General features: G+C 44.2%; 1 protein-coding gene across 1 annotated transcript; it reads left to right on the plus strand.

The window, feature by feature from the left end:
- The first annotated feature begins 1,349 nt into the window (after positions 1-1,349).
- On the plus strand, positions 1,350-8,203 carry Polr2d (RNA polymerase II subunit D). The gene is made up of 4 exons (XM_031365213.1): positions 1,350-1,506; positions 3,291-3,471; positions 6,160-6,255; positions 7,579-8,203. The coding sequence occupies exons 1-4, from the start codon at positions 1,434-1,436 to the stop codon at positions 7,655-7,657; spliced, it is 429 nt and encodes a 142-aa protein (XP_031221073.1). The 5' UTR covers positions 1,350-1,433; the 3' UTR covers positions 7,658-8,203.
- The last annotated feature ends 4,807 nt before the right edge of the window (positions 8,204-13,010 follow it).

The raw sequence follows: 13,010 nt of genomic DNA on the forward strand, positions 1-13,010 counted from the left end.
CCCCCCCCCCAAAAAAAAAAGATTGTGTTTGGTGTGTGTGTGTGTGTGTCCTCCAAAAGAGACCAGAAAGTGCTTTGGGTTCCTTGTAGCTGAAGTCACAGTTGTCTGTGAGCCATCTAGTGTGGGTGCTGGGAAATGAACCCAAGTCCTCTGAAAGCATCAAGTGTTAAGCACAGAGCAATCTCTCTAGCTCCTTCAATCCATTTTTTATAAAGTTAGCAGAGTTTACTAGTGTTCACTACTAAGCCAAGCACTGGAGAGTTTTCCCCCCCTTTTTGTACAGATTTTTGTTTCTCTTTAAGTTGAGAATAGCACCATGTTTTCATTTAGCTTTCTACTTATTATTCAAATGTCCCAACAGAGATGCTCAAGAGTTCTCAATATTAAAGTTCACCTGCTCAGAATTTTTTTTTTCAACAGGAGGGTATGTAACCTAAATTGGTATGAATTCAGGGAATTTGCCAAATAGCCACGCTTCTCTGGGTAGCCGTGGCTTATCCTCAAACTATCCCTTTGTAGACCAGGCTAGCCTCGAACTCAAGCATGCTGATATTAAAGACATACACCACTACAAACCGATCTCCTTTAATTTTTTTTTGTTTGTTTGTTTTTTTCGAGACAGTGTTTCTCTGTGTAGCCTTGGCTATCCTGGAACTCACTCTGTACACCAGGCTGCTCTCGAACTCAGAAATCCACCTGCCTCTGCCTCCCAAGTGCTGGGATTAAAGGCGTGGGCCACCACTGCCCAGCCTAGATGCATGCTTTTTTTTTTTTTTTTTTTTGTCATTACGGTGGTTGTGAGCCACCATGTGGTTGCTGGGATTTGAACTCATGATCTCTGGAAGAGTAGTCGTTGCTTTTAACCTCTGAGCCATCTCACCAGCATTCCTTCAACTCTTTATTCTCGCGCCAGTGGTTTATTTGATGACCACCACACCACACCGGGGTTAGTTTTTTTTTTTTTTTTTAACATAATCAAATCATTCAGAGATTTCCGTATGTTTCTGTAGTCACCTACCCAGCATTTCATCATAGGGCCATTCCTTGGATCAGGCACTTATTTCACGCCTACACCTCACATTCTTCTGAAATGGTTTACTTGACTCTCCCAGGCCCCGCGGCCAGCGTGTGCTGCCGAAAATAAACAATCTCCAAGCCGGCACTACAGAACCCACCTCCAACGACCAGAAGCCGCTAAGACTGCGCCCCGACCGCCCTCTGCGCGGGCTGTTCCCCGAGGTGTACACCTTGCTTGACCCACCCTGCTCCGCCCTCTCAGCCCCCTCTGCCCCGCCCAGCCCTACGTCCCGCCCACTCCAAGCCCCACCCACCCCTCTGGCCCGCCTCTGAGCCGGATTGGTTCTTTTACTTTCGGGAGCCCACCTTCGCGGCTTCCGTCTCCGGCAGTAGCTGTGACGACCCATCGTAAAGCAATGGCGGCAGGTGGGAGCGATCCTCGGGCTGGTGACGTCGAAGAAGACGCTTCGCAGCTCATCTTTCCCAAAGGTAGGATCTGGGACAGTTCGACTCCGAGGTGACATAGTCCTTGAATTATAGTCATTATCCGCTCCCTTGCCCACAAGGAGCATTCGGGCCTGGCTCTGGCACAGCGTTGGGTAGCTTTTCGCACAGGAGATTGATTGGTTAGCATGGCAAACCAATGAACCCTTGCGTGGTTTAGTTAATTCCACTACACCCAGCAGTTCTGGTTTTTTGAGGGTGTCTTATTACGTATCCTAGGCTGGCCTCCACCTTATCACATTCCTGTCCCATCCTATTGAGTTTAGAATTAAAGGCATGCGCCATCACTTTTGATTTTTAGGGGGATTTAAGTTACGTCCATTTCCTGTCATGCAAAAGACAGATCTGGAGCAGAGGTCTCATTCCAAAATTGGCAGCTAATAGAAGCTGAGTTATGGTCCTCTCACAGTGCTGGTCAAAGCATTTCAAGATCTGTGGGTCAGAAGTGATCCCTGCCCCGGCCTCGTCGAAGAAATGCTGTTGCCATTGGTTTTTGGACCCCGTACCTTTTAAAGTTAGGAAGACGGATGGGAGCAAGATGGGTTCCAGTTTGGTACTTCCTTTGGCTGCATGTGTGCCAACCTCTGGGAATAGTGCTCTGTTTTTGCTACTTGGAGACTGCGGTAGGAGAATTGTTTGAGCCCAAAAGTTCAAGGCTAGTTTGGGCACTACAGTAAGACTCCCAAGATTCATGCTGTGCTCTTGTGAGTTTTGTTTTGAGACAGGGTCTCAGGTAGCCCAGACTGGCCTGGAACTAGGTAGGAAGGCAAAGATAACCTTTGACCTCCCATTCTCCGGCCTCCACTTCCACAGAGCTAGGTTTACAGAGGGGAACCACCCTGGTTTAGAGACTATTTTAAGGGTTGTAGCATTCGGTTGAGAACCACCGGTTTAGAGGGAAGAAAGGAAGGGGAAGATGATGTAATCATAATCTCAGAAATAAAAGAGATAAGCCAGGTGGTGGTGGCCTTTAGTTCCAGGACTCAGAAGTCAGAGGCAGGCTGATCTCCATGAGTTTGAGGCCAGCCTGGAATTAAAAAAAAAAAAAAAATCACAATAAACCAAGCAGTGGTGGCACACCCCTTTAATCCCAGCATCTGGGGCGGATGCCGGTGGATCTCTTAAGTGCAAGGCCAGCATGGTCTACAGGAGTTCCAGGACAGCCAGAGCTACACAGAGAAACCCTATCTCAAAAGAAACAAAAACAAAAAAATAATTGAGGGCATGAGTATGTGTGTATAAGGCCCAAGGCCTCACATTCCCCAGGGTGTGATTATGGGCAGTGGTGAGCTATTTGAATTGGATGCTGGGAACTGGATTTGGATTTGTGCCCTCTCAGCTACAGTTGTGGTCCGCGTCTCCCCCAACCCCTTCATTCTTGGAGACCGCCTGGCTCTAGTTTTTGTTTTTTGGTGTTTGTTTTTTAATCTCTATGTATTACTGGCCATTCAGAAATACACTAATTTCACTAATACACTAAGAAATACACTAAGCTCACTAATAGACCAGGCTGGCCTTAAACACAGAGATCATCCTGCCTCTGCCTCCCAGATGCTGAGACCTTTAAAAGAATCTTTTCCCCGGACGGTGGTGGCGCACACCTTGAATCCTAGCACTTGGGAGGCGGAGGCAGGTGGATTTCTGAGTTCGAGGCCAGCCTGGTCTACAGAGTGAGTTCCAGGACAGCCAGGGCTACACAGAGAAACCCTGTCTTGAAAAACAAAACAAAACAAAAGGATCTTTTCAGTCCACACTTCCTCTTCTTCCAGAGTTTGAAACAGCTGAGACTCTCCTAAACTCTGAAGTTCACATGCTTCTGGAGCATAGAAAGCAGCAGAATGAGAGTGCAGAGGACGAGCAGGAGCTCTCAGAGGTCTTCATGAAAACCCTCAACTATACAGCCCGTTTCAGCCGGTTCAAAAACAGAGAGACCATTGCCAGTGTTCGTAGGTGAGTACTAAACAGAAGCTCAAAACCAACATCTGCTTATGGGTTATGGGTGTTTTGGCTGCTTGTATGACTGTGCACCGTGTGTGTACAATACCCACAGAGTCCAGAATAGGGTGTTAGATCCCCAGAACTGGAATTACAGACAGTTGTGAGTCACTGTGTAGGTGCTGGGACTCAGAACCCAGGTCTTCTGAAAGAGCAGCTAGTTCTCTTAGCTGCTGAGCCACATCTCCAGCCCTACAAAACAGTTTTACTATTATAGACTCTCATGAAAGATAGAGGTTATAGGCTCTAGGAGTCCAAAGTCATCCTTAGCTGCATAGTAGGTTCAAAACCAGCCTTGACTACATGAGACCATGTTTTAAAAATGCTGTTTTAGAATAAAATGGGGACCAATGAGATGGCTCAGTGAGTAAAGCATGCTTTAGCCAGGAGATAGTGGTGTACCCCTTTAATCCAGCACTCAGGAGGCAGAGGCAAGCACATCTCCGAGTTCGATATCCGCCTAGTCCATAGAACAAAAAACAAACATAGCAAGTTCCAGGACTACATAGATAGAACCTGGTTTTAAAAAAAAAGTATTTTTTGGAGGGCTTGAAGCCCTCCAAAATTTTGCCTACCACAATAAAAGGCTCTCAGCCTTGACTCAAGGTTAAAATTTTCTCCTGTGCATCACAAATTCTGGGGTTACTAGTCTATGCCATCATGCACTCACTGCCCTCCAAGTAGAATTTCTTGTATCTATTTTTATTTTATACACACACACACACACACACACACACACACACACACACACACACACACGATTTCTTTGTATAGCTTGGCTGTCTACATAAGTTTTTTAGGCATAGTCTCACTCTCTAGCCCTGGCTGGTCTAGAACTCAATATCACACCAGGTTTTCTTTTCTTTCTTTTCTTTTTTTTTTTTTTTTTTTTTTTTTTTTTTTTTTGGTTTTTCAAGACAGGGTTTCTCTGTATAGCCCTGGCTGTCCTGGAACTCACTTTGTAGACCAGGCTGGCCTCAAACTCAGAAATCCGCCTGCCTCTCCTCCCAAGCGCTGGGATTAAAAGCGTGCACCACCAACGCCCGGCCTTTTATTTCTTTTTTTTTATTATTATTTATTTTTATTCATATGAGTACACTGTAGCTGTCTTCAGACACACCAGAAGAGGGCGTCAGATCCCATTACAGATGGTTGTGAGCCACCACATGGTTGCTGGGAATTGGAACTCAGGACCTCTGGAAGAGCAGTCAGTACTCTTAACCACTGAGCCATCTCTCCAGCCTGACCAGGTTGTTTTCTATCTCACAGAGACCTATGTCCTTTGTGATTAAAGGTGTCCAAAACCACACATGGTTTTATGTTTTGTTTAGAAAAAATTATATTATTGTCATCATCATCATCATCATTATTTTACTGAGACAGATTTGTATCCCTGTTTAGTGAAAAGCTTGCTGCGTAGACCAGGCTGCTGTGAGCATGTATCATTAGGCACAGCAAATTATTTTTTTGTTACTTTGTTTATATGTAAATACGTGCTTGTCTATATGTGCACCATGTGTATTCAGTGCCAGCGCTAGCAGAGGTCAGAGAGATGTTGCAGACATATGGAGCCATCCAGTGTAGATGCTAGGAACCTAACTCGAGTCCTCTGAGCATTAGAAGGTGCTATTACTGCTGAGCCATCTCTCCAGTCCCCCAGAATATCTTAAGTTCTTACTACATTCATTTTGAAACCAAACTTATTCTAGTAAGCTTTATTTTATAGTATAGGTTATGGAAATCCTGAAGATACAGCTTATACACAGATTTGCACAAAGCAGAGGTTGGTATATTTATTTTCAAAGTTAAGGAGAGGTTTTTCCACATCAAAGTCCTTAATGGACTAGCCAATCAGATCTCCTGTAGTTTGACATTAGCTTATCAAAGGTAGCAGGTAGAGCTTAGAGCTAGAGTCACTTTCTGGAGGCAGACTTTTTAATACTTATTATATTATTAAATTTTTATTTTATGTATATGAGTGTTTTGCCTCTGTACCACACAAGTGCCCAGTACACATGGAGTCCAGAGAGAGGTAGCAGATCCAATGGATGTAGAATTTCAGACAGTTGTAAGCCACCGTGTGGGCACTATGACTTGAACCCACGCCCTGTGAAAAGAGCAGCTCTTAACTACCGTGCCCCCTCTCTAACCCAGCATACATAAGCCTCTTTAAGGCAGCATACATATGCCTCTTTACCCTGCTGTGTCCCCTCTCTAAGCCAGCATACATAAGCCTCTCTAAGGCAGCATACATATGCCTCTTTACCCTGCTGTGCTCTCTTCAGGGTTCTTGGCTCTGTCTGCTGTTTTTCATTAGTTTTCTTTTTGTCTGAAACTTCTTGATTTTTCTGGGGTAGGAACAAGAAGTGATTTCAAAGGGGCTTCTGATGCCCACATAACCATAATCAACGAGTATAAATTCTTTTTCTCAACATTTTTGCTATTGATGAATGTTTAGCATTTGACCAGCACTGAATGAGAATGTAATTTTTGTTTTTTATTAGCATATAACTGCACATAACGGGTTCCACTGTGACACTTATTCAAGTATATGTTTTGATCTTACTTATTTCCCCCATAAGTGCTTGTTTCAGTCCCTCTCTCAATCTGTCTTTCTGTGTTTTTATTTTCCCCTATCATCAGCTTGCTTCTCCAGAAAAAGCTACATAAGTTTGAGTTGGCCTGTCTAGCCAACCTTTGCCCGGAGACTGCTGAGGAGTCCAAAGCTCTGATTCCAAGGTTAGTACCAGTCTATTTTATATAGATTTCTGTAAGTCAAATGGCTAGATCTAAAAGTTGTGTGCATTTAAAATTTGGGTTGATGAATGCCAGCATTGAATAGGAATGTCATTGAATGGTGTTTTGTGGTTTCTTGGTGCCAAGAAACCAAGTCTCAGATAGCCAAGGCTTTCCTTGAATTCTTACTTTTTTTTTTTTTGTTTTTTGAGACCGCCCGGCTCCTTGAATTCTTGATTGTCTTGCTTTCACCTGTCAAGGGCTGGGATTACAGGTGTGAACAATCTTGCTGGCTTAAGAACAGTTTGAGCCTGGCAGTGGTGGTGCACGCCTTTAATCCCAGCACTTGGGAGGCAGAGGCAGGAGGACTTCTGAGTTCGAGGCCAGCCTGGTCTACAGAGTGAGTTCCAGGACAGCCAGGGCTATACAGAGAAACCCTGTCTCGAAAAACAAAACAAAACAAAACAAATAATAAAAGGATAGTTTGAGGTTTTTCAATGAATTGTTTGTGTACATGAGTGTACACATGTATGCCTATGAGTGTCACATCAAGCACATGAGGTTCTGTGGAAAGTTTCTCCATTAACTAGGTAGGTTCCCAGATCAACTCAGGTTTGGTGGCACACAGTCTTTTATTAGCTGAAGCATCTTGCAACCCTGAGAATAATAGTCTTATACCACAGCACAGGAAGGATATGGAATGGAAAATGGTGCTAGCAATATGTAGCTCAATGGTAGAATTTTTGCCTCGTGTGTGAGGCTCTAAGTTTGATCTTGTAATACCTCACAGAGAATTATAAGAAACAGGCAGAATTCTCCTACACTGTGGGCAGTAGCAGAGCATATAACTATATAACTATATCAATGTGACTACTCCCATTACCCAAAAGGTATTCCTGTATTCACTGCTGTGGTAATAACAGATATTGGACACAATCATTAAGTCACTCAACAAGTGAATGACTACAGACTGAATCATTGCAGGGCCTGGCAGTGTGTGTTTTTAATCCCAGTAGAGGCAGGCAGATCCCTGTGAGTTGTAGGGTAGCCCAGGTTTCATAATGAGATCTTGTCTCAAAAAAAAAGCCAGGCTAAAACAACCAAATAAAAATTTAAATCATGTGTGACTGTTGAAGCTTTCTTTTTAGTGCTCCTATAAAGGAATGTCAAAAGAAATTCAGTTTAAACTTAAAGGTAGTAGAGCTAAGTGAGCTGCTCAGAGATGAACCTCCTTTGAAAAACAGTGTGTCAGTTGCTAAGTCACTTAAATTTCTTGTTTTTTTTTTTTTTTTTTTTTTTTTTTTTTTTTTTTTTTTTTTTTTACAGCCTGGAAGGGCGTTTTGAAGATGAGGAACTGCAGCAGATTCTTGATGATATCCAGACAAAGCGCAGCTTCCAGTACTGATGGCCAGACAGTGCCACAGTCCGAACCCTGGGTGGGCCTCATGCAGGAGTGTTGCCTCAGAAGACACTGGCACTTCTGCTGTAGTTTTTGCTTTACTGAGAGAGAATGCCTCTCTAGTTCTCAGAGTCGTAACAGTCCTCCTGCCTCAGCCTCCCAAGTGCTGGGGCTGCAGGTGTGAGCCAACACTTACCGCTTGGCTGTTGGGAGAGGAAAGAAAGGCTGGCTCTGGATGCTCTAGGTGCTATCTTCACAGTGACCATTAGACCATGATTACCGACTGTTCTCCTTGCAGCCTTGTAAGGGCTGCTATGGTCAAGTGTGCTGCAGTCCTGAACTGGTGAGGTAGACTGATGTTAAAACATTCGTTGACTATCTCATACCGTGGATTTTTTTGGACCCCATGTTTTTTTTGTTGTTGTTATTCTTGATATTTCAATTCTTAATGTCAATATATTTTGTAGTTTTTGAAGCTAAAATGATATATAAAAAAACTTGTATGGGGGAGGAATTTTTTACTTGGTTATAAAGAGGAGAGATAAACCAGAACACTGTCATTATTTGATTTTTTTTTTTTAAAGAATTGTATTTGCTTATGTTGAGGGGTACATGATCCATGGTACATGTGTGGGATTAGGGAATAACTTGCAGGAGTCAGTTCTGTCCAAAGTCTTGTACATGCTAGAAAAGTGCTGTACTTGGGCTGGAGAGATGGCTCAGCGGTTAAGAGCACTGACTGCTCTTCCAAAGGTCCTGAGTTCAAATCCCAGCGACCACGTGGTGGCTCACAACCATCTGTAATGACATCGGATGCCCTTTTCTGGTGTGTCTGAAGACAGCTACACTGTACTCACATAAATAAAATAAATTAAAAAAAAAAGAAAAGAAAAGTGCTGTACCATTGAGCAACATTCTAGCCCTGAAGTTGTTTTTGTTTATGTTTGTGAGCTGTACATCTGTATGTGCAAGGGTGTGCATCTGTGTAAGGAGACTAGCAGAGGACATTGGGTGTATATATTTCTGTCCTTTGAAATGGGCTCTGTCTCACTGAACCTAGATCTAGGCTGGATGACCAAACCCCAACAATCCGTCTTCACTTTCTCTTTGTGTTCCTGCCTTGGGGCTTGAAGCATGTCCAGCTGGAACACGGCAGCCTTTTCTTTAGCTGTGGTGCTAATGGTACAGACTCAGGTCTTCATGCCCAGCCAGTGCTTTTACTTACTGAGCCAGTCACCCAGACACCTTGCAATGTTTAAAGAATGAGAGACAGTTGACTGAAAGAACTTCGGCACCACTCTGCCTGTGCCTGCCCTGACGAGGGGGGGCGGGGAGCACACCATGGGGAGCACTTAACCTCTAAGGTCCTTAGCCTTGTGGTAGACATGCTTCATTTTGGCGACAAGGGACTGTCTTGGAGAATGTATGTGAAGTGGCCTTGAAGAGTTCATATTGTCATCTTCAAATTAAGATCTTTCCTTCATAGGCCACACTGGAAGACCTAAACACTAAAGACTCCTCATTTGCCTAATCCAAGCCTCTGGTCCAATGTGGAGTGACAGCTATTGATATGGAAGGAATGAGTGATTGTGCTCCTGTCTCAATGCTAGAAATCAGGACCACTGTCCTCACATCTTAAATCCCAGCCTCTGGATTTTTGAAGTCAGCCTATGTTATGCATAGAATGGAGAGTTCCAGGGCAGCCAAACATACATACATGCATACATGCATATATGCATGCATACAAGACTGAACTTCTTGACTTCCCCAACCCCCCTCCCCCATCCTTTACCTCCTTTCTGGAGGGAAAGTAAGGGAAAAAAGTGGGGAAAAAGTGCTTGAAAGGAGAGAGCTCATGAGCCCTGTGAAGGATTACCATTAAGGGGTGTTAGCAGGCTAGATCTCAGGAAGTCCTGTAATGGATCACAGGCTACTGTGATTCAAGATGGTGGTGCTCATAGCCAGCTTGGAGGAAACCGCTATATAACAGGAGAAAATGAAATAGACAAGCCAGGTGTTTTTTTTTTTTCTTTTTTTTTTGGGGGGGGGGGTTCAAGACAGGGTTTCTCTGTATAGCCCTGGCTGTTCTAGAATTCACTCTGTAGACCAGGCAGGCTGGCCTTGAACTCAGAAATCCACCTGCCTCTGCCTCCCAAGTGCTGGGATTAAAGGCGTGTGCCACCACTGCCCGGCAAGCCAGGTGTTTTCAATTAGTGATGGGGAGGATGAGTTGAAGTTGCTTAGACTGCTCTCTAGAGGCTGGAGGAGTGGATGAGGAGGCCTGTGGAGTCAGAAGACCCTGCTTACCAAAAATGAAGAATGTGATGGGCCCGAGGCAGGAGTGGCTACAGAAGAGACTGGGTCATCTCTGTAGAGGAGCTGGAAGACGCTTGTGTGAGGGGGCAGAACTGCAGTTTCCTTGTCTGTGCTTACAAGAATGAAACAAAGAAGTTCACTTTCCAAAGTGATGAGAAGAAATGGGGCCCAGTGGCTTCTGGGAAGGCCAGCAGGAGCAGGGAAGAATGCAAGGGAGGTGGAGAGGGTGCTCACATATAGACAATTGATAGACTGAGCCCATAAAGCAAATATCACAAGGTCCATTTACAGATCCTAGATACCTACTGGGCTATCCAGCCAAAGGAGAGTTTGTATTTAGATGCAAATAAAGGCGTGTGCCACAATCCCTGCCTGCCTGGTTTGGTTTGGTTTTGTTTTTAGACAAGGTCTAGAGTTAATAGCAGTCAACCTGTTTCCTGAGTGTTGGGATTATAAAAGAACATACCTGGCCAATCATTTCATAATCTTTGTGGTGCTGGTGCAATAATACAATCATTACCAGAAAGAGGTGTGATAGAAGAGAGTATGAAATAGTCTTTTTTAAAAATATGGTCTATGCTGGCCCTCTTCTTTCTGATCCTCCTCCAACTTTAGACTGCTGAGATCATGCCACCATTCCTAGTTCCCTGGAGGTTGAACCCAGTGACTCTTGCATGCAAGGGAAATGTTCTACCAGCCAAGTTACAGCCCCAGCCATGAAATAGCCATTTGTAAAGTTGTAATCTCAGTACTTGGGATATAGGCACAAAATCAGGAGCTCAGCCATCCTTAGCTACATAGCAAATTAAAGGCAAGCCTGGACTACATGAGATCCTGTCCCAAAGAAAAAGTCACCCCTGTGGTCAGATAGTCTAGAAAACTTTAGTATTATGTATTTGAACCTGTATAAGATGTCTAATAAAGGTAGCACCTGGAAAGCAGAGGCAGGTGAATTTCTGTGAGTTCCAGGTGAGCCAGAGCTACAAAGTGAGACCCTGCCTTAAACAGTACCCTCCTTGCTGGGGAGTGGTGGCACATGCCCCCAGCACTTGGGAGGCAGAGGCAGGCGGATTTCTGAGTTCATGGCCAGCCTGGTCTACAGAGTGAGTTCTAGGACAGCCAGTGTTATACAGAGAAACCTTATCTCAAGAAACCAAAAAATAAAAAAATTTTAAAAAAAGTACCTTCTAAAAATAGAACAAAGTGGGGTTAATGATTAGGATCTGAAACATGAGCGCTGTGAGGATCCTGTGTAAGGCTTGGTTCTTATGTAGCAGTACAACCTGCCCAGGTGTGACGCTGCGCAGAGTGGGCTGGGTGCTTCCCCATCAATCATTAATCATGAAAAAAGGCCTCCATAGATTTGCCTGCAAGCCGATCAGATGGAGGCATTTTTTTCCAATTGTGGTTCCTTCTTCCTAGATGACTAATCTATGTGAAGTTGACAAGAAAACCTAACTAGCACAAATTACCCCTTGCTGATTAGACATGAATTAATAACCTGAGTTGGAGAGATGGCTCAACAATTAATACCAGCTGCTGCTTCCAGGGGATCTGGGTTTTTGATTCCCATCACCTACCTTGTGCCTAAACCATTTTAAACTCCAGTTTCAGGGGTCTTACACCCCTTCTGGTCTCTGTGGGCACTGCATGCAAGTGGCACACAGACTTATGCAGGTGGAACACCTGCACATAAAACAAAAATTCTTTTTTTTTTTTTAAAGAATTATTTATTTTATGTGTATGAGTACATAGCAGCTGTCTTCAGACACACCAGAAGAGGGCATTGGATCCCATTACAGATGGTTGTGAGCCACCATGTGGTTGCTGGGATTTGAACTCAGAACCTCTGGAGGAGCAATCAGTGCTCTTATAGTGAGTTCCAAGACATCCAGGAATACATAGACCCTGTCTCAAAAACAAAACCAGGGGCTGGCGAGATGGCTCAGCGGGTAAGAGCACTGACTGCTCTTCCGAAGGTCCTGCACATGCCTTTAATCCCAGCACTTGGGAGGCAGAGGCAGGCAGATTTCTGAGTTCGAGGCCAGCCTGGTGTACAGAGTGAGTTCAGGACAGCCAGGACTACACAGAGAAACCTTGTCTTGAAAAACAAACAAACAAAACAAAACAAAACAAAAAAACCCCAAGAATAAAATAACAATAAGCCACACCAAATAAAAGTCCCTCAGTTGGGGCTATAGAGAAGACTCACTAATACCACTTTTTGTTCTTACAGAGGATAGTGGAGTTAGAGAGATGGTATGGCGGTGAAGAGCACTTGCTCGCTGCTTTGTAAGTGCTGGGCCTGTATTAAATTCTCAGCCCATATACAGCAGTTCAGAGCACCTATAACTGAAGTTCCAGGGAATCCGGTGCTCTCTTCTGCTGTTCCTCCAACACCAGGCATGCCAACAGTGTACATAAATTCATGCAGGTAAAACATGTCGTGCTGGAGAGATGGCTCAGCGATTAAGAGCCTCGACCGCTCTACTAAAGGTCCGGAGTTCAACTCCTGGCAACCTTATGGTGGCTCTCAGCTGTCTGGTGGAGGTAAAAGGTGTCTTCCTCAATCATTTTCTCCTTATATATATTTTTTCACACATAAAACCATTTAAGGCTGGGTATGGGCATGTCTTTAATTCCAGCATTTAGGAGGTGGAGGCAGGTGGCTCTCTGAGTTTGAGGCCTACCTTGTCTCATATTGAATTCCAGGCCAGTCAGGGTTACAAGGGAGACTCAAGTCCTCTGCAAGAGTCTTGCTCACTATTTAATTCTTGCATTAAAGACCCAGGCCATCTAGGTCATGTGAGCTGCAAAAGTGAAAGGTGTGGTACACCCTTTTTACAAAATAAGAAATTCCGGGGCTGGAGAGATGGCTCAGCAGTTGAGAGCACAGACTGCTCTTCCAGAGGTCCTGAGTTCAATTCCCAGCAACCACATGGTGGCTCTGTAATGGAGATCCAATACCTTCTTCTGGTGTGTTTGAAGACAGGGACAGTGTACTCACATACATGAAGTAAATAAATAAATCTTAAAAAAAAAA

Source organism: Mastomys coucha, unplaced genomic scaffold, assembly GCF_008632895.1.
Source record: "Mastomys coucha isolate ucsf_1 unplaced genomic scaffold, UCSF_Mcou_1 pScaffold13, whole genome shotgun sequence".
NCBI classification, from domain to species: domain Eukaryota; kingdom Metazoa; phylum Chordata; class Mammalia; order Rodentia; family Muridae; genus Mastomys; species Mastomys coucha.